The sequence below is a fragment of the Canis lupus genome, chromosome 27 (genome assembly GCF_011100685.1).
Source record: "Canis lupus familiaris isolate Mischka breed German Shepherd chromosome 27, alternate assembly UU_Cfam_GSD_1.0, whole genome shotgun sequence".
Taxonomy (NCBI): Eukaryota; Metazoa; Chordata; class Mammalia; order Carnivora; family Canidae; genus Canis; species Canis lupus.
Genome location: NC_049248.1, coordinates 11,671,188 through 11,696,344, shown reverse-complemented (window position 1 = coordinate 11,696,344; position 25,157 = coordinate 11,671,188). Strand labels below are relative to the sequence as shown.

General features: G+C 43.5%; 1 protein-coding gene across 4 annotated transcripts in view; it reads right to left on the bottom strand.

The window, feature by feature from the left end:
- The window catches only part of ETV6 (ETS variant transcription factor 6), a 236,345-nt gene that overhangs the window by 129,902 nt on the left and 81,286 nt on the right, over positions 1 to 25,157 (bottom strand). For 2 of the 4 annotated variants that reach the window (XM_038576800.1, XM_038576802.1), the window contains exon 2: positions 14,361 to 14,490. The exons of 1 other annotated variant lie outside the window; for it this stretch is intronic. In XM_038576800.1, coding sequence (XP_038432728.1) covers positions 14,361 to 14,490 — 130 coding nt within the window. The remainder of the gene's footprint in view (positions 1 to 14,360; positions 14,491 to 25,157) is intronic. One more of the 4 variants, XM_038576801.1, reaches the window with a different exon arrangement.

The following is a 25,157-nucleotide window of genomic DNA, read 5'->3' as shown; positions in this document are numbered from 1 at the left end:
GGGGGGGGGGGAAGCAGAGAGGGAATCTGGTGTCATCTAAATGTTTTATTTTTATGTTTCCCACATCTGACCAGTTTTTTCATCAATCCCATTTGCTATCATGATGCTTACACAAAGAAGGCCCCAAACTGCTTTTCCCCAGCTGCTCTTACTAAATGAAGGCCTCGATTATTTTCCTTTGTGCGCCTACTATGTGCCTATTCTAGGTATCTGGGTTAAAAGTAAATAAAACAGGCAAAAATCCCTGTCTTTGTAGGATTTAACTATTAAAAAACAAAAACAAAATCATGGGGCTCCCGGGTGGCTCAGTGGTTGAGCATCTGCCTTCGGCTCAGGTCGTGATCCCAGGTCCTGTGATCCCTACTGGGAGTCTGCTTCTCCCTCTGCCTATGTCTCTGCCTCTCTGTGTCTCTCATGAATAAATAAATAAAATCTTTTTTAAAAAAATCAGATCTGGCCATTGAGATGAAGCTGTATTATTATGGCCTAATTTACCACCATTGCCTAAAATCAGAAGGGTGATTCTCTCACATATCTGACACCAAAATAGGAGGTTTACAACCACACTGGAGCAAAACACTCTTGTTCTCTCTTGGTCCCACACTGACTTGAGACCTGTCACAGAACCACTGCAGTATTTCAATGAAGAGGGTGCAAGAAAATAAAAGAGCCCACTAGTGCTTCTAAAGCACATATATTACCAAATTCCTTTTTATCAAGGGTGGTGGGTATTTTTTTTTTCTACACAAACTTCCCCAGTGAAGATTTCAAGTAAAACATGGACGGGAAACATATCTCCAACCACAGCCTTGTAAAACTAATCTCTCAGACATATTGTGAATCACTAAGTGGGTGAGCGCCCAGAGCAGCTGTGAAGTGAATAATAATATATAGTATTTTATGAAGCTTTTTAACAGAGAGGCATTAGCAGGAAACTATCAGAATCCTACTTAAGTTTTTAATTTTCCATTTCAAATCACTTCATTAAAAACAAAACAAAACAAAAAAATTGTGAAAAGGAAACAACACAGAGCCTAGAAGCACAAAAGGAGGGAGTGGTATTGAACTTCCAACTGTTGAGCAGCCAGTAGGACAAAGAGACCCGGACAGATGAGGAACTGAGACAGCCCTGGATTTTTGCCCTGCAATTAGATGGCACTAGAATGGCAGAGCAATAGAATCTGATCTTATTATGCTATTCGTGTGCCAGGACTCTGTAAGGGATATTGTTTACCAGGAAACAGAGCGATATTTAAGGGACTAGTGAGAATCATATAGCTCACTGAAATCTGAATATATTAACTCTGAGGTTTTGGGGTTATGGTAGATATTTTCCGTGGAGCAGATGCATAATTTTATTTCAGTGACTTACTCCATTTTTCTAAAATTTATGAGGTTTTAACCATGGCAGAATCTCAAAGGGGGACCCAACATCATTTTTCATGTTCTCAAAGACAATGGTCTAGGGAATAGGCCTTTGGATTACATTTGGGAGGGAGAATATAGAGCAGAGTCTGAGGAACCTGCTCTGCCAACTACAAGCTCTGCGACTCGGGGCAAGTTCCTCACCCTCTTTAAACCTGACTTTTCATCAGTGAAGTGGGGATAATAAAACTTGCCTTTAAGGGCTGTCATGAGGATTAAATGACATAATACATGTGAAAAGTGCCTTCCATAAGCATTTAGTAAATGTTAGTTATTAGTGCACACAGAGAGCTATGAAGGATCTTCCTCCTAAATTCCACACACCCACTCCTCAAATAAGCCACTCCCCTCTGGCTAGCCCCTTTTAAATTCTCCACAAGTCAAGATTTTCCTGACCACTTCAACTTGAGACTTGGATTAACAGGTCCCTTATAACCGCAGGATGGGCCTGGTATTACAATCAAACATTTCGTCACTTCGGAGGTAAAGGCATTCTGGTTAGGAATGGTTGAAAGGTTTAAGGATTCAGACTCAAAATTCTCTCCTCCTCTCAAGGCAATGAAGATGACTTGCACGTTTTCAAGCTGACCATGTGCCAGTGGAGGTCCGACTTTGTTCAGTCAGTACTGACACTGGCCACGTCTAGAGACCAACAGCCAGGCACAATAAATATGCGATTACTCATCTTGGTCTTAGAGGTGCAGGTTCACGATGTTTTGTCTAAATCAAGGGGCCTGGATTTTCTATCCAATTTTTATATCAGTCTTCTCCATGGAGGAGGCCAACCCTAAGCAAAATCATAGAGTTTTTTCCAACTCTACTCCCTCCCTTGGCTTCCATGTGGGCCACGGTTTTCCTATTTCAAAAGATTCAAGAGATTTGACAAACTAATTTTCATTAAGATATCAGGGACTTAATGTATTAATTATCACTCTCCAAGGTACTAGTTGTTGTCCTAACAACTTACTGTTAAAAAGTAGAGCTTGGTAGAAACAATGCCCAACCCAACAGGAATATATTTTAACAGTGGAGCTTCCAACATCATGGCAGTTCATTGTGTTCAGGGCACTCTCGAATCACTGCAACTGGGTGACCACATACCCTGCTGAAGCATAAGACTAGCCCTGTTCACAAACAACTCTAAACCCTCTGTCCTAGATCCATAGTAGCGTCATGTGGACAATAAAAGTTTAGAAGCCAGCCACTCTCTGAATCTCAATACTCCTTTTGCAAACGAGAAAGTACGAGAGAGGAGACTGCTACACAGCTAGATATACAATGCCAGCACTACAAAATCCAGTTGTATTTTCAAGTTCTTTCCCTGGATCACTTTGGCTAATAGGAATCACCACAGAAGCTTTGTGAAGCAGTTATCTGGAGTAATAGCCATGAAACAATATGAACCAAACACACGCACGCACACTCATTTGAATTCATCTGAAGTAAAATTTCTCTTTGCCTAAGAATCAAAAGAAATTTTTTTTCCTTTTACAAGCTCCAAACAAATTTTACATCTGTTTTGATTTTTGTGAGTCTCTGAAGTTCCTCTCAGCATGATCAGAGAATTCAAGTATAGCTTAGAAGGACATTTATAACTCACGGCTCTTGAGGGAGGAATATCTCTCTCAGGGAATCTCTGCTCTGGTACTTCTAAAAGGCCTTTCACTAAAATCTCAAATATCTGGGTGAGTATTTGATTTGTGGCCAGATTTTAAGGGCAGCAGGAGCACCACACAAAATGCCTGACACAGAGCTGCAAATAATAGGGGAAAGGGAGGGAAACTCTCCCTCCAGGGCGGGGATTTTGTGCAGTGGCTTCACCACTACCTCACACAAGAAGTGAAAAGATTAAGTGTGGGAGTCAGAACCATGAGAATGATGATGTGGAAGAAATCAGAATGAAAAAGAAAAGCAAGCATTTTCTCCTCCTCTTTGTTCACTTGTAGTAGAACAATCTGCCCAAGATAGAAGAACAACCCAAAACGGAAGAACTTTCCAACCCATCAGAACAACAGGTTTGTGAACTTGCACTGCCTTTGGGCTACTTCCCCAAGTAAGGCATCAGAGGAGGAAGAAGAAAGAGTGATTTTATTTCCTCTAGAGGGCTGGCACCAAGTCATCTGCTCATATTTATTTCTCTACAATGAGTTCCTGATGTTGGTGACCTGAGAGCTACTTAAGGAGGCAAATAAAACCACTCATCAGCTTTGTTCACGAATCACTGCTGCTTTGGGCAATTCTTGTCTCCTGAATCCTACACCCTTTCTTCACAGCCTGTGGCAATAAGTGAATGATCTGAGTAACTAGTTCAGGGCCCCTATTTAGAAATAGTTCCTTGGGTGTGAGTTTTCATGCCCATGGGATGGTATAAGTGTCACAGATTCTCTTTGCTGGCTGGGGCGGATGGAAATGTACTTTAAAGCTCAGCATCAAAGCCTTCACTTTAGAAGCTGAAAGCCTTCATTCCCTTGCCAACTGCGCTTTTTTCCCCCTATAATTAATTAATGCAGTATTAATTGTGCATGTGCTATGAGGCCGGCTGAAGGAGGATAGGGCGGCCCCATCCATGCAGATCAGCTGGCTTTGTGAAGCCGGAAACCCAGTGGGCATCTACAGAAGGAGCAAATTGTAGATTGTCTTGTTTACAGGTTACAGGAAAGGCAAACGTGCCTCAAGTTGCAGAGGGGATTCCCACAAATCATGCAGTTGGGGTCAAGTAGGTAGTTACCAGAAGCCACACCTGTGTGTAATGCACTGGGCAAAGAGCCAACTTGCAGTTCTCAGGGCTATGAGAAACAGGGAACAGGCCTGAGATCAGCGAGAAGGTTCCCGGGACCCCGTATAAGGTGTGAGTGGCTGTGAAAGCCTTCAGAAAACCTGCAAGGCTGAGGAACTACCTTATACCTCATCTTCACTATGGGCAGTGTCAGGAAGTGTCCAACAGTATCAGGTGCTGAATTTCCATATTTCCTCACAAGAGGTGCATCCTCACAAAACAGTCACAGTTAAAGTAGAGGACAACTTCCTGTGTCACCAAAATACCACCACCTGAACTAAAATTTGATGTTGAGTGCTAGAAGTGAGAATCATGATGTTTACAATTTATAGATAATGCTCCACTGCTAATATCCCTCGTATTTCTCTTCTGTAATTAGAGAACAAATAAAACGTAGGAGCTGTGAAGGACCCCAGGGAATCATATACCAAAGCTACTTTGCTTCACAAATGACCCTGGGAGAAATAACAGATTGTTTGGGATGACCCTCCAACCCCAGAACCCGAAACAAAGCACACTGGGCCAACGCTCAGAGAGGACCAGCCCCAGACAAGTACACTCCCTGCTCTATTACCCTGTGGCAGAATTTCCTGGAACATATGCCATGTTGGTAAACTGAGGCACTGAATGTCATACAACTTTTCTGAAACATGTCCGATGAACAGAAAGCATTAGGAAGTGAAGTGCTTCATTTTGTGAATTCATTACTATAATCTCCATGTGAGCACATCATCTTTCTTGCTGTTTTATAATCATCCGGGAGGTGGATCATCACTTTTGCATTTAATTTTGTTTCTAACATTATCCAGAATTTATAGAGGTACCCGAAAATACACTACCAATAACAGTCTGCATAGAGGACTGAACTTGAACATTTTTCTTACACTACTTCACAAGGTAATTTAGTTTATGTCACTCATTTTATCCCTTTTGGCCTTCCTGTCTGTTGTTTATAAAAATTTCACTTAAATTAAAAAAAGAAATCAAGCTGTTAAGCTGGGATTTCCTCCTTCTAACCAACAGCTTCCAATCACGACTTCTATCAGTTCCTAATGAAGAAGCAACACAGTGAAGTGACAGAAAGCCTAAGTTTTAGGATTCGACCTGGATTCAAATCATAGATCCTTCACCTGCTTCCGTGTGACCTCTGGTCAAGTGGTTTGTCACTCTGAGCCTCAGACACAATACAGATATAATATCTACTTCGCACTGTTAGAGATTATTCAGAATAATATATATAAAAGTCCTGGCACACAGAAAGTGCTCAGTAACAGCAGTGACAATGATTACTTATGCCACACATTATCAAAACAAAAATTTCTTTAGAGAAGCATCTTATACACAGCTGACCTCAGAATGGCTCCTAAGGAAGAAGCACAGTTCTGGCAAACTGGCAGGTGGGGTATGACAACAACAAAAAAGAAACTCATTTGCAAAAATAAGCCACTCCTGGAAAACAAATGGGTAATTAAATCCTAATATTGTGACTTCTAAGGTGGAACTATATAGACTGCCTGCTACTCCTGTAATTTTTCCTAAGATATTACTATTCCACGCCCTTCAAGACTCATCTAGGTACCTTCTTTTTCCCTTAATACTTGTTAGAAACCTTCCCCCTCCTCAGTGAACCACTTTAGTAAATGCTCCCACCCCAGAGTAGAGAGTTCAGCCTCAGCAGATTGGTGAAATCAAGTGTTCCCCGCACAGCCCTGCCTGGGTTAGACTTTTCCTTCCAGGCATCTAATCTGCATCCACCACACATCTACAGCTCTTTATCCAGTACCTATATCTGCAATCTGCATTTCTATTACTGAAATCTTGGAGCTCCATTTGAGGCTATTTCTATCCATGATCTAGAGGAAACAGAAATAGAGTCTAATTTCAAAGGAATGGAGTTTAATCCACCTACCCAAGATGGAAGCAGTAATATCAGGGCAGGGTAACTAATTATTCTTGGGAATTTACAGGCATGTGGCCAGAGCCAGGGACAGTTTCTATCTCTCAAATCCTGCTCTACCTTGCTTCAGAAAGGACCAGAAGGAAGAAGCCCCAAAACTCACAGGGTCAGTTCAGGCAACTGAACCAGAATCCTCCTCTGCCAACAGGGAAATCAGTAATATCCAAAGGTCTGTGGTCACTTTAACCTCCGGAAAAACGTAAAGATGAGGTGGTCAAAGTCATTCCAGTCAGAAATTCCAAGAGTCTGAGCTTGGATAAGATCTAACTTAGGCCTGAAGCAAAATGGAAGAAAATATCTGCTTGAGAATGGAAACTCTATCCTATTTGTATAGACTCGACCCAGTCAACGCCTGTGATAAGAGGACATGAGGAGGAACCTAGGAAAGCCATTTCAAGCCAACATCACCCTGACTCTTCATCATGCCTGTCAGCAAGGATTGTGTAGCTATATACGAAGTTGACCATGGAACTTATGGACAGGGGCCCTAATATGCCAAGAGAAAGACCACAGAGGTCCGGTCGGTTGTCAAGTCCAAGGGGAGACAGTTGAGAGGCAGTCTCTACTCAGAGAACTGACTGGTTCTCAATCAGCTCTTACTTTTTTTTTTTTTTTTTTTTTTAAGCTCTTACTTAGCTCTTAAATGGCTGCCCGGCGTAGTCTGTCAGAACTTTTCAATCCTGATCTAGAACAGTGTGCGGTGTCTCTGGGCTCACATAAATAACCCACAACACCAGGTAGGGACCATCAACTGCCAGAAGCTTCCAAACGCCAACTTCAGAATTCCAAGGACACTGAGAGCCCTGCCTCCTCCATCCCCCCAGATCACAGGCGCTTTGTCAGAGCTTCTGCTGGAGGAACTGCCTTAAATGTACACGGAGCGCGCGGCATGAAATGCAAAGTGAAAGAAAAGGTCAATAGACCTCTGGTTATATGTTTTTTTTTTTTTTTAAAGACATCTATAAATAGCTGCATTTATTGAAGCTGCTTCCTTATCAGGAAGCATGGAGCTAGGAATTAACGTCTGCCTGCATCGGAAATTCTTTCAGACTGCAAGCCCAAAAAGGAAATTTCCCTTCCAAAGCATCCTGGCTGTTCTGTTGCGGGCTGTTTTTTCTCTTCAGGCTGTGTGAAGCAGCTAAGCAGGGCCCTGAAACAGCCGCATGTGCTGCTGGAAACGCAGAAAGCTTTCAAGCATTTGAATGTGAAAAGTGGAGGCACCTGAAGGAAGGCTTAAGGGAAACAAGATCTAAAACACGGGTGGCTGGCCATCTCTGTGAGAAGTCCTCACCGCTTTGTCAGGTGCTGACTGAGAAGGAAATCTTCCCCATGTCCTTGCCTCAACTCTGCCGGTGACGTCACGACACGTCACAGGCAGCTGTGTGAGGAGAGGCCATTTTTGGAACGCTGATAACAGCAAAGGACAGGGGAGGACTTGCTGGGTTTTAGAAGAAGAGTAGGGAAGGCTGAGGAGGGAGGCTTACAGATTGGGGCCAGAAGAAAACCACTCCAGGCAGAGGTATGGAGAGCATGGGGTGGGAAAGTGCTCCAGAGCAGAACTGAGCTCCCAGAGATCGTAGCATTGTTAGAGAATAGAGCTCATTTCCAGTGTGACTTAGGGAAATCTGTCTCGGTGTAGGCAGACAAAACTCTAGGCCCCTTGTTTAGCGAAACACACAAGGACATACACGCTTCTCTTGGTCCTTGAAAATGAGGAAGCCCACTTATCAGGCTATTTATCAGCTCTGGAAACTGAAAGAGCTCCAGTGAGTTACTGGAGCCACTGTTTGCTGGGCACTGTGCTAGGTGCTACCCATAAGTTAGCTCTGATCCTTATAGGGCAGCCTCATAAGTAGATGTATTAGAAATTTGAGTTTCAGAGAGGTTAAATCGTCTAACAAGGGAGGCAGAGCCCTGGAATGTGAGCCCACTCAGGTCTTTCTGAACCCAAGTCCTTTCTACTACCATGCCTTTCCATTTGGAATCGCCAAAAAGAGCTGTGGGACCTGTTTCCAGGTCATTTCTGGTGAAATGCCAGAGAATGGGAGGACATGACTGAGCCCCACTCCTACAGCTGGACCTCTGAGGCTTTCATGGCCTGGTTCCTGGTGGAAGCTGACTGGTCAAGGTTCAGCACAAATCAATGGTCAAGTGCATGACCAGAACCAAAGTGCTCCCAGTCCCTGCACCCAAGGCCGCCCAGACTCCTACAGTCAACAGTGCTGCTACTTTCAAGTCCACAAGACCCTGTCATTATGTGTTCTCCCAAGAAGCCTACATGGTGACTTCTGAAATAGACATCACATTTGGCTCTTCACAGGCTGGTGTGAATCTAGACAATTCTGTGGACCTACAGGAGGCCCAGTCACGTCTTCAATAAGACAGACTTAGTAACACCTACTTCAAGGACGGCTCTGTGATTAAATGAGACAATATATGGGAGCACATGCTGTTGCTTATAACAATACAAAACATGAAAAATGATATTTAATTCCCATTTTTGCCTCTTCTGAGGGAACAAAATTAACTTGCAAGTATATACAATTGTGGGTTGCTCTAGCTCATTAGGAAAGCGAGGCACTACATCCCGTTTCACTATCCTGGTTCTAATATAGCCTTGCTTGCCATGTGACTGTCTTCAATTCCGTTACTTTGCAGAGAAGGCAAAAATCACCAAGTGGGTGAGCCGCGAGGTAACGTTTCCAAAGGAAGGCATTAAATTAAATTATTAAACACACACAAGTAGGAGTAGTAATGTAAGAATTCTGAAAGATTCACAAGGAAAGGAAGTAGAGCCAAGGGACTATTTCTGGTGTTCCGCTTCTAGAAAACTCTGAGCGGCTATTATGGCTATTTATTAACCCGCAACATCATAAACTGTAACCCTATTAAAAATGATGAATGAGTCCTAGGTTCTAATTTTTAAATATCAATTCACAAGGGTTTGAGTAGGCCCAACCAGCACTGCAAAATGTGGAGTCTTTGGGTAAACAGATAATGTCAACCTGTGATGGGATGTGATTGTATCAGCTAAATCCAAAACAATCAGGTGAAAAGAAATTTAAAATAAAGAAAAGACAGTTAGTGGGACGCTTGGGTGGCTCAGTGGTTGAGCATCTGCCTTTGGCTCAAGGCATAATCCCAGGACTTTGGGATCGAGTCCCACATCAGGCTTCCTGCATGAAGCCTGCTTCTCCCTCTGCCTATGTCTCTCTCTTTCTCTGTCTCTCATGAATAAATAAATAAAATCTTTAAAAAAAAAAAAAAAGACAAGACAGTTAGTGATTTCAATTCTGCCTGATAAGTCTGAAGTATACTTACTATAATCAGATGGGCAACCCTGAGCATAACTGTTTGAGGCTGAGTGTTTCACGGGGTTGGCACCACCTCCTGAGGCACCTATGGCTGCCCCCTTACCACCCACTCTTCTCCCCAGGAATTTATAAAAAGGTGGTCTTTGGGCAGACACAAGAGAAAAAGTCTCCCCCCAGGGGGGCCTGGGTGGCTCAGTTGGCTAGGTGTCTGCCTTCAGCTCAGGTCCTGGGATATCAAGCCTCCTCAGGTTCTAGGCTCAGCTGGGTGTCTGCTTCTCTCTCTGCCCCTCCCCCTGTTCATGCTTGCACTTTATCTCTCTAATAAAAAAAATATTAAAAAAAAAAAAAGAAAAGAAAGAAAAAAGAAAAAGTCTCCCCCTTACACCATTAGGCCCTGAGTGAGAATGAGACAATGGTCTTCAGTGGCTGGAGAATCAACAGTGAGCTCCTCTAGGCACTCTCAGGGGTCTCTGGTCCTTTAAGTGTTTTCAAGGTATGATGAGAGGCTAGTTCCCTTTAAGGACTAGAACTTTTTTGTATTTTTCACCTACCTGCTATAATTGTTGTATTTCACCACTTCTACCCTCAAGCTTCAAAAATAAGTCAGTACCCTTTGTGGAAAGAGGCAAAAAAAAAAAAAGCCCTTTCTGTCTGCTCAATAAACATACTTGTATTTGCTCTCCTAGTAACACAGGGAGGTTCCAGGAACCTGCGCACGACTGCTGACGGGCACCAGCCTACCCATGCAGGCAGTGAGGCGGCCAGGCCAGGATGGCACGGGGCTGGCACCGTCTCCCCTTGGCTCTCCTCCTTTCCTAGACCCCAGACTATCCCACCTGGCCCTATCAAGTCCTCTACAGTCACCACTTAACACTTTGCACCATTTATCACTTTGTTTTTATCACAGGCAAACAGAAGGAAAGGCATTTACTTTCTACTTCTCAATAGCTTGCTAATTTGTCTCACTGGGTCTTCAGATTGGATATCTGGTGTTGGCAGAACAAAATGGTGAGAAACTCTCTGTATGAGAATCTTTGATATCATGAGCCCTGCCTTCCCTCCAACCAGAAAAGGATATATTTTGACTTAAGAATGAAAAGAGAAAAAAGAGTTAAGAGAGAAGATTTATCTGGAGATCAAGGAGGACATGGACATCATGGTTCGAAAAGCAGCTACTTTGAGGCTCACCAGTCTGGTGAGTATCTCTTTAAAACAAGCAGCTAAAAATGCTTTCAACCTAGCAATACCATAAATGTCCTGCTGCTGTCTTGGCTTCCAGATTCTTCCCCGTACTTTCCATGAGCATTCCACTGGGAATTGTCTGGAATCCCAGATTAAAACAGCAATAACCCAATTCCCTTGTTAGAATATTTATTTTCTTTTAGGTTTGGAAACCCAGCTGGGATGCATCTTCAAGTATATGGCACAGCCTCAACCATCCTAGGGGCTACATGAGTTGTTTCTCAAGCAGCTCGATGGGCAGCTGAATCCTGGAACAGGAGAGGGAGGAGGGCAGCTCAGCCTCATGTGGAAAGCCCCAGCTGAGGACAAACAGCAAGAGTCTGGGAGCCTCCATTTTCAGAGGATTCAGTCCAGATGTCAGGACCACAGGGCTCATGCAGATTACTCTGGATGTCTCCAAAGCCAGACGGCCAGAAAAAAGGCCACCTGATTATATTCTAAGGTCAGGAGTAATATCCTACAATCCTATATCTGATCATTATATATGTGGGGATCCATCCGTCCCATCTGAGGGACATAAGCAAACTATTCCACAATTCACTGACCAGTTACAAGATTCCAGCCATAAACCATTTCAGCCACTATAGCCACATCGGTGAATACTGGCTAAGCGTCAACCCTGAATTCATCCATCTTTCCAAAAAAGTATTTATTAAACACACTTACATAGTGGCATAATAGACTCAGGAGTCAGAACTGAGTTTGAATCCTGACTCTACCCCTTGCTAATTGTGTGACCTTGGCAGGTTACTTAAATTCTCTAAGCCCTAAATTCCTTATGTGTGACATGAATATTAAAAGAATATCTGTATCTACCTTACCAGTACTGCTGGGAAAATTAAATAAAATAATTTACATAAAGGACATCAAACAGTCCCTGGTCCAGGGCAATCCCACAACAAATATCAGCTATTAGAGTTGTGTGCTAGGTGCATGGCAGGGCCTGCAGAGCAGTGGTGGGCAGCCCAGCTGAGGCCCATGAGGAAACCGTTGACTCCAGCAACAGTGTTGGTATAGAAGAGACAGTTCCAAGTAGAGAAAATGACTCCCTAAGTGAAATCATATTTTAAACCTAAGAGGGCCAGGTGCCTGGGGGGCTCAGTTGATTAAGCATCTGCCTTTGGCTTAGGTCATGATCCTAGGGTCCTGAGATCGAGCCCCACATTGGGCTTCCTGCTCAGTAGGGAGTCTACTTCTCCCTCTGCCCTTCCCTCCTGCTCATGATCTTTCTCTCTCTCTCTCTCTCTCTCAAATAAATAAATAAATAAATAAATAAATAAATAAATAAATAAATAAATAAATAAAATATTAAAAAATAAATAAAGTTAAGAGGGCGATTAAATATTCTCTGGTTCCATCATAAATTTTCCTGGTAGGAAAACTGAGTATTATAATGACTGACTCATGGTCAACCAGCTAGTTCAACAGCAGAACTAATTAAGAATTAAGATCTTCAGGGCAGCCCAGGTGGCTCAGCGGTTTAGCACCCTTCAGACCAGGGCATGATCCTGGAGTCTCAGGATCAAGTCCCATGTCGGGCTCCCTCCATGGAGCCTGCTTCTCCCTCTGCCTATGTCTCTGCCTCACTCTCTCTGTGTCTCTCATGAATAAATAAAAATCTTAAAAAAAAAAAAAACCTTGCTTTTAAAAACAGAATTAAGGTCTTCTAACTAGCTAGTTTGGTGTGTACCTTAGTTTGTTCTACCATGGTAACTACTTACAGGGAGGCAAGTCCTGTGGTAAAAGAGCTTCCAAAAATAAAGGCAACCAGAGGCAAACCAAGAGTTAGGGCCTCCTCGGAGGGGATATCTCAAAATAAAGGGATGAAAAACTATAAGAGAAATCTTAGCTCACTTGGGGCAAGCATTCATACTTATTTTTTTCCCTCTGTACTCGACTTTAAACTCTGTAAGGGCAAGGAGTTTGGTCTGCTTTGTTCATTTGGTATCCCCAGTATCCAGAAGAGGGTCTGGCACAGCACAGATAATCAATAATATTTGTAGAACGAATGAATGAATGAGATTATTATTATTATTATTATTATTATTATTAATGAATGAGATTGGATAGTAGAAGTGTTTTGCCTACATGGCATGAGCATGTTCAAATTGCAGGTGAATATTCCTGAAGGGAATATACCGGTCACAGGACAGCTTCTGGAGGCAAAGATGCTATTACCCGAGTTCGGTGTCTTTTCCAGTCCTGCTGCTCCACTGGTACCATGACACTCCAGTTTTACCAAGGAACAACAGTGCCCACAGTCATGACCCTGACACAGGACCTCTACAGTCCCAATGTCAACTGTAAAAATTCACTGTGGAGAAGATGGGAGAGTGAAGTGATGCCCTTTACCTCCTGGCCCAAGTGAAGCCAGAATGTGCTGACTCTAACTTGCAGCAACTTTGTAAATACTGAGGGACACAGCAAGCTGGAGGAGGGGAAGGAAGGGTTCTCATGGCCCTCAACTCCTCCCCATGATCTTAGCAACCATCCTCACTGGAGGAGAAAAGATAAGCCAGCAGATATTCCCCTAGGGCTCCCCAGCATCCAGCATCATAGTCACCTGATTCCCTGAATTATCATGGGGTGAGAGCGAAGAGAAGCCTGCATCCTCTGTCTCTTTTTGTTCTCCACTTTCAGCAAGCAACCTTCTGGCTTCTGAAGAGGGGTGGAGTAAGAGGAGGAGAATATCCTGGGGAGCATTACCATGCCAGAAAGAGATGGCAAGCACAAATGTGCCACCACTGAAGCATCAGGAATCCGCTAGGGAAGGGCCAAGGTGACCCTCCTCCCATGTCGTCTACAGCCTGGAATTTGCGCCCTTGGGACAATATTCAAGCCAGAAAACCTGGCATTTCTTGGACACTGTGATCAGGGTGGGAATCAGGTGACTCATTCTCCCCAGCTGGCCCATCATGCTGTATCATCTAGGCTGGGTGGCAGCACGGGAAAGACAGACAAAAAGGAAACGACAGGTGTCGGCTGCTTTGGAGACTGGCCCCAACAGCACAAGTGCGTTGGCCCTGATCTCTGCCAAGCTGCAGTAGAGGATTCGGGCAGGGAGCTGGGAGAGGCAAGGGGCAGAGCCGGTCTCAGGCAGAAAGGTGAGAGACCTCAACCGACCTGAGCCAGAGGCAAGGCAGGCATGAGAGAACAGGACGGGGGAGAGGAGAGGATGGGATGAAGGCCGGATCTAGGCAGTAAAACGAATTAAGAAAAGCAGCCAACATGGGGAAAGAAAAAAAAAAAAAAAAAGAGAGGAGAGGCTCTGTAAAGAAAGGAAGAACATACAGCCTAAAAGCAAAGCAGGGACAGAGTCTAGCTCAGAAACTGCCCAAAATTTAGGACCTATGACAATACTAAAAAGAGGAGATAAGTGTGAAGTCAGGGAGACAAATGTTCCCAAGAAGTCCCCTTTGCCTCTTAGGAGATTGGCGGACTCTGCCGGGAGCGCGCAGCGCCAGAGGTCGGGGTAACATGTCTTGGGGGGACAGGAGTCTCGAGCTTTTCAAAGCCATTGGTGGGGGCGGCGAGGGGGAGACTGCAAAGCAGCTTCGCGCGCTCGCCGCGAGGGACAACAGGTCCAGAGCTTGCCCTCGCCGCCCGCCGCCCGCCCGCGCCCGCCCCCAGCCGCGCGGACACTCACGCAGGTGCGCGGGCAGGCGGATCGAGTCGTCCTCCATCCTGAGCGCTCGGGGCACTGGAACATGAAGTGGAGTCGAGGAAGCGTAACTCGGCACCGGGCTCTCGGGAGGCGTATATGAAATTCGTTCCTGCTGTTAAAAAGAAGGGCAGGAAGAGGGGAGGGGGAAGAAGACAATGAAAGCTTGGAACTGACTTGGGTGTGAAGTCGGGGCGGGGGCACCTGGGCCCTGGGGGAGCGGGCCTCGGCGCAGGCCCCCGCGGCCCCTCTGCAGACGCTCCACGCAGTTAGCTGGCCTCCCGGTCTCCAGCATTTAGGATTTATAACGAGCCTCTGGAAAGGCTGAATGTGGGGCTCCTCCTTTGGACTCGGGTCAGTAGGTGTCCGTTTTCTCCTCTCTGCACTAGTTGGTTTGTTCAAGGAAAGAGGCGAGACAAGGTGGAGGAAATGAAACAGCGTGTCCAAGAGAATGGCTCTAAAAGACTCCTCTTTCAAAAATTACTTGTCCAGGTCACATAACTAATGTCACCCATACATTAAAACCACGGTTCCTCTTCTCTGGCAATATCCCCAGCTTCTACTATAGATACGATTCTGTACTCAGGTCCCCTGAGAGGTAAGCTCAGAGTGATGGCTTCTAAGTTCTAGATTTAATTAATAAATCTACAAACAAGATTCTTCTGTGCTCTCCCTATCTCGTTATAAACCAAAAATATCCAGTGTTTAATTTTTTTCCTCCGTAGCAGGGTATTATCTGCAACATTAATGGCATCTCCTTGCCCTTTCTTTCTCCAACTCAGAATCGATACTTCCTTTCCTCCTGAAGTATTTCAGAGCTCATTCAAGAACTGTCTGCATTTAAGGCAAGTACTGTTTAATTGAAGATACTTATTTAACTGACAAGAAAAGGGGGAAGGCGACTTCTGCAGATTCACTGTTTAAATTCAAACAGTGTTTGTTAGATCAATTAAAATAACTGGATGGGATGGGAAGGATTATTACTAGCTTTAAGTTAAAACGCAGCAAATAATGGCAAGGAACCAACTATTATCAGCTAGAAGAGCAGTGCAATTTGCATCTTAGATCAACTACTTTGACTTAAAGTCCATACATAAATAAACATAACTTCCATTAGTTTCTCTAGTCCAAATGTGCAAAGTAAAGTGGAACATTACAAGGTACAAAAATTAGTTGGGGGGAGAAAGATTAGTAAAACGCCATCATGAAAACAAAGATCAGAAGCAAAAGAAAAATCACAGATGAAAATAAAGCAAAGGGGGTATTTATGTTTTGGAAAGATGGTTCTCTAACATTTTATATTTCATCAAATGTGAAAAGGGAAACGGGGGAGTCCCCCCAGCTCTATAACCAAATTAAAGCTGCTCTTCAGCTCAGAGCCTGGAAAGTTTGGTGGTTGTGGTAGGAAGTTTCGATTTTAAATGAATATATACATATTTCTGTAATTTCCGAATGGAATCGCTGTACCTTCCCTGAGGCATCCTCTACCAGCAAATAGGGCATTTGGAATATTTCTGTTTAAGCATACATCCTATACTTTCCTCGTGAACTTCTTAATTAAAGGCAGGCACACACATCCTAGATTTCATTTCTGTATCGATCAAGATGTCTGGTGAAAGGTCACCCAGGGGCAAAAGCTTCAATTCACTTTTCTTGAACCTTAGCAAACATCACTCCTATTTTGAGCAACCCTAGCTTAAGGCAAAGACATCAATGCACCTATGGTAAACATACAAAATCTGTTTAGGGGTTTTTCAAAGTGAGATAGGCTTTCTAAGCATTTTAAACACAGTCTGTTTTTCTAATTTAACAAATTCTCCACACACTTCAACCCTCAAAAAAAAAAAACAAAACAAAACAGAAAAAACAACATACCCAGTCCCAATATATGTCTAGATATCTTATCTGCCGTTAACTTTATTCCCAGAAATAGCTTTGTTTTGTTAGGGTTTTTGCAGAAGTGAAACTGTTGATGAAGAAAACACAGTGCAGCCAAAAGTTTTCAAATGGCATGGCACAAGTGCGAGAAAAAAAAAGAAGATGGCATTTCATAATATGATGACTGTCTCTTAATGCAAGGAGAGACTCACCAGATCCTGCAACTGGTCTCTGTGACAGGCCACATCATGCCAGCTCCTTCGCCCCTCACTAAATCCATCAAGGACAAAAATGAAGGAGACCCAGCCCCCAAAACGGATTTTGCTTTGTTTCTTGGGAAATCTACCTCCAGCCTACTGATAAGGGTCAAGCTAGGTATCAGCTTTAAAATTCATATATTCTGACTGCTAACTTGTCATTGCATGTACTTCTGTGTGGCTGCCTGTCCTTCTGCTACACTGAAATGCCACACTTCAGTGCTTGCCCTGGGATTTTATACCAGCACCCCCATGTCCAAACAATTCTAGACAGAGACAGATTCTAGATTCTTATTCCTGACAATGGTTTCTACTCAGCCATACTCCAACACCAAAAACTTGGGATGGGAAGCCCTTTTTAAAAGGTTCAAAGAAGCGATTTGTCAGTTATCAGAAGAGAGGATACCTTGACCAAGCAGGAGAAAAGCAAAAATGTGCTTCTAGGACTTTGAGCAATTTGCTAGCGGCCATTACACGTCTACCCTGACCCTGGATTCGGCAGCCAGCAGAGCATTCAGGGGACCCCAGAAAGGACACTGCCCAGTACGTGGGCTCCTCTCCTAAACAGAACAAAATACACGCTTGGGAATCCCACACCACAGGCTTCTTTCCCTTTGTCTCTTGTTTTTGTTAATTTCTAGAGCGACTCACAAGGTTCACATTTTTTCATCTATTCCTACAATCAGGCACTTAGTATCTACAGGGCACAACCTGTAGACTACTAGAAATTAGAAATAAGAATAAAATATTAGAAATGAGCAATTAGAAATAGGAAAAAGAAAAACACCACTATCTCAGATGGAGACATCTAGACAGTGAGGCTTAAGGAGACCAACATCCAATTTCTCAAATCACAGGAAATCTCTTGGTCCTCACAACTGCTTCTGTGGTCTGACCCCAACAAAAGGAAGGGGAGTACCTGCTTACAGCACATTCACCTCAAAAGCAAATTGTCAGTCCGATGAAAACCAGAGGTGTTTTATTTTAACATTTTACAGAGGAGATAACAATTTTCCCAAGAGGATTATAACCACTGCTCTAATTAAATTAAAATGCTACAGACAGTGATATTAATGCATTCAAGTGTTGTAGGGGGATAAACTGCTGGTGGAGGTCAATGATGTGACTGAAAAGGCCGTGATGTGGTTACATTATTGTTTAGATGCTAAAAAAATTAAACGTGCTGCTCTCAAATTTGCAGACACAATCTATCAAACCAACCTACAGAACAAAAGGGAGGCACTGCCATTTCTAAGACCAATTGTAATACCTAAGGAGGGGGGGCGGGGAGCAGCACACAAAGCTCTGAAAAGAAAAAATAAGGCTAAAAATAGTTTTAGGCAAGGGATGAAATGTAAATTTCACTAACCATTATAGAAGGCTTTTTTCTTTCTTTCTTTTTTTTTTTTTTAAATTTAAATGGAATATGGAGTAGAGTTGCTGCAAGCATTTAACTACCAGAACCAAAATGAAGTCTATTCCCTTGTCCTCCTTCCTCCCCCAAACCATGAAGGGCCAATGAAGGGTACCCATTGGATTCTGCTCATTTTTAAATCAAATAGTTAGGAACCTATGACTATCATGTAAAATAAACTTAAACTTATGATCCATAGGAGAATGGTATTTCCCTCCCCTCTCCTTCCCACCCCATGGCTGCATATTACAGACTAGAAGAGTAAAAAAAAAAAAAAAAAAAAAGACTATTCTTATTACCAAGAGTCTTCCCTTTTCAAAATTATTCAACATAGAGCTTCTATAAATCATCGGGATCCCCCTGATGCATTGACACATTTGTTTTTGCACCATTAGTTCTTTAAAGAAGCTGAAGGGTTGAGACACTTAGAACCTGTTGCTAATTATTAATTTTCTAGAAATAAAGATAACACGTTTCTGGAACTGAGAAAAACAGACACAAAGTTTGGTTGTACTTGCAAAAAGATGGTTCATAGGTAATCTTAAAGATTCCTCAAAAGCTGAGATATCCCCAATTTAGCAACTTTTCCCCAAAATAGGCCCCATCCCTCTCCTGAATGCCCAATGATGGTTTCTGAAGCCCGTGTATAGTCCTGAGGGGGAAGTGTGCCACTCGAACAGAGTGGTGACCATTTCTCAGGAAATGAGAGTGGAAATTCTACAGGTGCCCTTTTCATCCTGCTGCAGTCTGGTGTCCCTTCATTGCAATGAAACTAGCAACTCAACCAAGATGGAAAACAGCAGGCACCAGAGATACACTGGACACGCTGTGAATACTCAATCTTTTGAAGGAAGGGGCTCTTTTCCACCCTGCAGGTTTTTAGGAAAGCTGCCTGAGAAAGCGGAGGCTTGTACTCTACAGTTTGTCTTCCACAGACTGAAAAGAAGAAATGTCTCCTGTAGGAAGTAATTTACCGAGCTTCACTACACTGGAGGTCTGAATGCACAATTACTGAAGTACCCTCAGGTGTCTGCAAAATGATGCAAGGTGGTGGCTGGAGCTTTCATTAAATAAGCTTTCATTAACCAGAGTGATCCATACGTCACCCAAAAAGAGAGCAAGACAGAAAGTGGAGCTGCACAGTTTTAAAGATTCTTGGCACAGTGGATGCAAACAGACACGCACAAGAACCTGAACTAACATTCTCTCTTTCACTGGCAAAACTACATTGAATATTTTCTTCACCCCCAAGGTAGCAAGATCAACTTAAAGAACTTGGGAAAAGATACAAAAACACCAGTCTACTTTTCTCAATCCACACTGTACATGGAGCCACAGGCCATGCATGGCAGTTTTGACATCTCCCCAGAAGGAAGGAAGACTCCTTAGGATCTGGGATATACCTCGGGATCGGAGGTGTTCAAACATGAACTCTGAAGGAGAAAACTGGCTCCATCAAATCCCAGCAGTGACGTTGCGATGCTACCTTTCCATCCCCTAGAGGCTCGGGAAGACCCCTATCCCGGCGGCCCAAGTAGTCCCTCCTCTTAGCGTCCAGCTGCTCTGCTGAGAGAAACATCCCTCTGGGTGCCAAGTCATTATATTTGGACAGCTCATTCAGCCTTTGGCTTTTGATGTGCTTGCAGTAATTTTAGGAGGGAAAAAATGGGGATACTCTGTAAAAATTAGGATAGGTGGAGCTATACTCCTCGTCCCTCTGGGCTTCCGTCCTTGTCACCCAGATGCCCATTTAGCCCTTGGAAGGGGGCAGGGTGGGGTGCACCCAACAAACCACACACACACAGACACACACACACACATACCAATGAGGAGATCTTTTTAGGGGCCTGGCTTTACTGGTCTGAGATGGGCTCTTGCTTTGGACATTTGAACAGGTGGGTTTATGCAGATCCCTGTATATTTACAACTGAAACAGCACCTTTTCTTATCTTCCTGGCCTAAAACCAGAAGACAGGATATCGTGCCTGTCAATCAGACGCAATTAGTTACAGCATCTTAAGTCTTCCTCTTGCCCAGAACAGTTATCTGTGCACAGCAAAGTGAATAAAAAGAAGTGTGAGCAACAGGCCCTGTAGTCAAAGACCGCTGTAAAAGGTCACAAGGGCATTTTTCTCCTTACGGTTGTTATGAAAAATACTTCAGCATTCTTCAAGTGTCCACTACAAGCCAACACCTGCATGAGGTATTATGGGTACTGCCACTGTCAAGTCCTCGAATATCCAAGATGGTCTCAATATCTAAAATTCTGTGTCGCTTTACCCACACATACACACAGGCACTCATAATAATACTTACACACCTCAGAGCGTATGTGCTGCTCTTAGTTGGAAGCTGCTGTCACTGCAACCATCAGGAAGGGGCACATTTGGAATACACTTGCCATGAAGCCTTTACTTTAGACTCCCAATAACCCGGCAAGGAAGGCATGATAATCCCTGTTCCACATGAGGAACCCGACCTGAAGATCACAGGGGTTAAGTAATCTGTTCAAGTCTCCAGCTCACGAGATGGTATGGCTGGTATACACAGAAGAATAGGATACTACATTTAAGTAGCAGCAGCCCATTGGCAGTGGCTTCCTGACTGAGGGGGAAATCCCAAGAGATAAGTCCAAGCTCGTAAGAATCCTTGCAGCTCTGGAATATTTCATCACTTTGTGCCCTCATTCCTCACAGAGTTGTGTAGGGTTCCTGAGAGTCACTCAACAGAGCTACCTAGGCCAGGGTGCCAACTTTCTGAAGCCTGTTGCTTATCCTATTGGGAGCACAGATGGGAGGGAGTAACTGCATTTAGCTGAGGAAGGGACTAAACACAATGTATAAGAGAAGTTCTCCTGGCAAAACCTCTGCATGGAAATAGCCATTAGAATCCATCCAGGTATTTCCTGTGGGACACAAACCTTAGGTCCACCAGGGCCTTTGTAGATTACCTGTGCCTATGATGACTTCACCTGGTACCGAAATCTCACCTGAGATAATTTCTGAGTATAAATATGTTACTTTTATTTCTAGCAATTTTTTTTAACAAAAACCAAACACAATTCCCCTTAATCAACTACTTCCCATTTCTCTAGGGAACAGCAAATCTAAATGTACAGGTGAGGCACACAGGAGTGGTAAGGAGGACAGACCCTGTCAACATTTATTTGTACCTAGAGTGAGAAGATCTGTATACCAAGAAGGAGCTGAGTCTGCCTCCAGAAATCAGAGTGGCAATCCCCTGATGCTTCTCCAAGAATCTCAAGAGGCAGACTCCATGCTCTCAAATGAGGACTTGGTAAAGGTGCTAAGGATACACGTGGCCTGTGGGGAAGAAAAGATTGAAAGGATCCTTCTAGATGTCTTTGAATGTGGGAAGGATTAGTATAAGGTGAAGACAAGGCTCCCCTGTAGCACCTAAGAGGGCAGGGCCAGCAGCATATACCTGTGCACTAGTAAGTAATACGTATATGTTGTATCGTTCCCCTCAAGCTCGTTTAAGTTGAGGCTCGAAGGTGACTCTACGGGGGTTCCTACATGGGGAAGAGACTCAAATAGAACTTGAAGATGTCTTATGACTCCAAGATGCTGTTCTATGTGATCTTGTATCCCCTGGCAAGTCAGAGCTTATTAATTACAATGTGCGCAAAACAGACCTAAACAAACCTGATCATCACAGTCCTGCCCTCTCTCCATCAGAACTCCCCAAGTCCCCTCACAGGATTTAAGGGTTCTGCCAACTATTATTAGAAACTAATCCCTAGAGCTAGAAGTCAACCCTTTAAGACAAGCATCAAAGCAAAGCAAACAAAACTCAAATAGATTTCTTTATTGTTCCAATTTTTAAACATTTTACTTAAGATCCTTTCCAACCCAGAGATGGTATGAATTTCTTTCCTCCTTTTTTTTTTTTTTCCTGAATTTCTTAAGTATTTCTGACATGAATTGTAAGCAGAATCTCAAGCTGTGATTCCTTTGCATGCCAGGTTGTGGTTTCCAGGGAGGTCTATGCTTGAAGGATGCTCAGCTCACTCGGCTGGAACCCAGTGCTAACGCACTTTAGACCTGAATGGGAAAATTAAAGGCGTGCGCTCCGTGGTCCCGACTACACCCCTCATCCCTGCCATGATGCTTTTGCTCTGAGCAGAGATTAGGTGAGCTCACCAACATATACATCATCACTCTCGGAAACCCTGTGAAAGGGCATGTCCTACTGATAGTGGGTTGCTCCAAGGTAAGAAAGGTGGTATGAGTTTATTTATACACAAACCAGCAGGTGTTAGCTCTGTGAAAAATAAAGTCTTGCTGTGGGATTTATCCAGAAATGCCTCTAAGCTTTGGATCAACCTTTTGAAAGAGGGTCACTAATCCTTTCTTCCTAACTAATTCTCATCACAAAAGAAATAGGTACTTAAATTCACAGCAGCTTATATCCTGGGCACCACAAAGTGGCCAAGTTGGGCTCTTGATTAGCTGCTTTCTCCTCCATTAATGCCATTCCCCTTAATGATCTGGCTATTACAATTAGCCAGGATGCGGTGTCCCTGCCTGGGGCTAACAAGTAATGAACTGAGAGAGTTGCTATTGAGTTGTATCAAGGATGCCATTAGAGAGTGCTTCTCAATTTCTCCCCCCAAAGGAGAGGCACCTTCCCGTCATGTTCCACCTGTCCTGTGACCGCTCTCCAGAACACTCACAGTGCCCCTGGGGTGGGAATGAAGTTCCCAGGGGTCATGGGACCTTAATACCTAGGCCAAGAAAGATCGAGGGTCAGACTTCTGCAGAGCCCAGAGGCAGAATAAATGGTTAATGCACAGGCTCTTGCTTCAAACCTGAGCATGAACCATTTGTTCCCTCCTCCCCTTCCACCTGCTGCCTCATAAACCCTTCACCCCTCCCCCACACAGCTTTCTGTGTTACAGAACCACTCTGGGCTCTGCTCATCTTCATTTCTTCCTTGAGCGGCTGTATCCTGGAAGTCTTGTAAAAGGAAGAGAGAGAAAGAAAGAGAAGCTCTGGCATGAACCCACAACCCCCAGCTCTTTGCTGGGGGTGGCTGCAGGGGAGGCAACCCAGACCTCCTCTAAAAGGAAAAAGATACTTTTTTTACTGTGGAAATTTTAGGTTTTCAAGATCTGATACAGAGCAAGATTTACATTCTAATTCAGATGATGGTAATCCAGGAATACTGAATAAAACTGAATGAAGTCTCTAAAATGCAGTGAAGCTGTCTGCATGAAGTCCTACAAGTTCCTAACTGGACTCAGTCCATTTCCCGTGAACCAGGAGATATACCCCTCGCCCCCCACCATGCCTCAATCTGTAAAGCAGAAGTCTGGGTTATAGCCACTACCATGGTCAGATTGAACAAATTCCCTTGTTCTACATGTATCAGATCATTCCTGGGCTGCCTCAGGCAGAAAAATAAATATAAATAGAAAAAACCCTGTAAACTATACCTAGAGTAACAAGCGCAAACTAGATCTGGGTAAGATTTATATCTCTGGAAAATGTTGACTACCAAAATAATTTCAATGGCACCATGTAAGATCACTATACTTAAAAAGCAGCATAAAGGAAATAACCTCTCCTTAGCATTGCCATCTGAGAAACTGGCATACCAATACCCAACTTCTACTGTCATAGAATATTATTTTAAAGATAAATGAGGTGAAGCTTGTAAAATATTATGAGTTTCTTCATACAAAGGCTCTCTATAAATGCAAGGCTTTATTATGACAAGGAATTTGAGAAGTCCCAAATAAAGCATTACTTTTTTGTGTGTGCTTTAAGAATTAAACCTGTCTTTGTGATGTAAAATGAGAACTTAATTAAAACCAAGACATAATTGACATGACTTCACTATATACCTCACTGAGGAATTAGGGCAGAATTCTTCTCCCATCCCCCCAAGCCTCTACACCTCTAAAAAGTATCATACAAACAACCTTGAACACTGATTACCATCACCACACACCCGCATTCCTCTTTCAGAAAAACTTTTCCAGAAGTCATAACCATTGTGGCAAGAATCTTCAACCTCTACTACCGATGCTTTTCAAAAATCTTAGAAATTCCCCAATTCTTAGACACAGGACTTCTGATAGGAACTCAGAAAAGGCTTCTTCTCCTTCACTGTGGTCATGGTTACAAAGACTGTGGGGTTTTGTTTTTGACAATGGATTTCTGGGTGTGTCAGAGATGCCAGCAGTGCTTATCAGAATACCAACTGGCCTGAAATAAGGAAATTCCTATGCTACACTCTTGAAGCCCTGTTGTTAAGACTATTTTAATAAGATCTGTGCCTTCATTAAAACTATTAGGACTCCACAGTATAGGAAAAGTACGCTTGAATTTCCACATACCTTCAGGACTCAGGATCAGTTAACAATCAAGGAAACACACATTCTAATTCTTCATCAGGTATTCTGAATCTTGGCTGTACAGAAGAATCATTTGGAGAAGCTTTAAGAAGAATAAAAAATTCTGGGGCACCTGAGGCACCCTTTGGCTCAGGTCATGATCCCCGGGTCCTGGGATTGAGTCCTGGGTTGGGTTCCCTGCTCAATGGGGAGTATGGTTCTCCTTCTCCATCTGTGCTCTCTTTCTCAAATAAATAAATAAATAATCTTTAAAGAAGAAAAAAAATTTCTAGTATCCAAGTAAATCAGCCAGGCATCCGTATCTTTAAAGTTCTCCATACGATTTCAATACACAGAAGGGTAAGGCTGAGAATCACAACACAAATAAATCTAGTACATCAAGACACGTTAACTGATCATCTTTCACAACAGTTTTTCAGAAACCTTATTAACCAATCTTCTAATTGTCCTTCCCTCCTGACTGAGTTGCTACTGTTCTGCCTTTAATCATAAAATGGAGATTATCAGTTTAAGTCAGGAAGTTCCTGATTGATGACTACCTGACCTACTTGGGAACAACTTCCCCAGACAGGTGTGCCTGCACTGGTTCCTCTTTCCTCCCAACTGCCTCTGGAGTTTCTCCCTAAACCTGCCAGCAGGAAGGCTGGGCTGTTTTACTTTCTGGAGCTCCACGTGGAGCCTGTATTCTCAGCACTGATGACACTTGAAGTGTGCAGCAGGAGCAAGGCAAGGTTAATGAAGGAAAAGCAAGAATGAATGAAAACCCATCCCACTTCTGGCCTGCTGTACCTTCCCCCTCTCACACTCAGAAGGGTCTATCTGTTTTCATGTGCTTGGGCCCCAGGTACCCT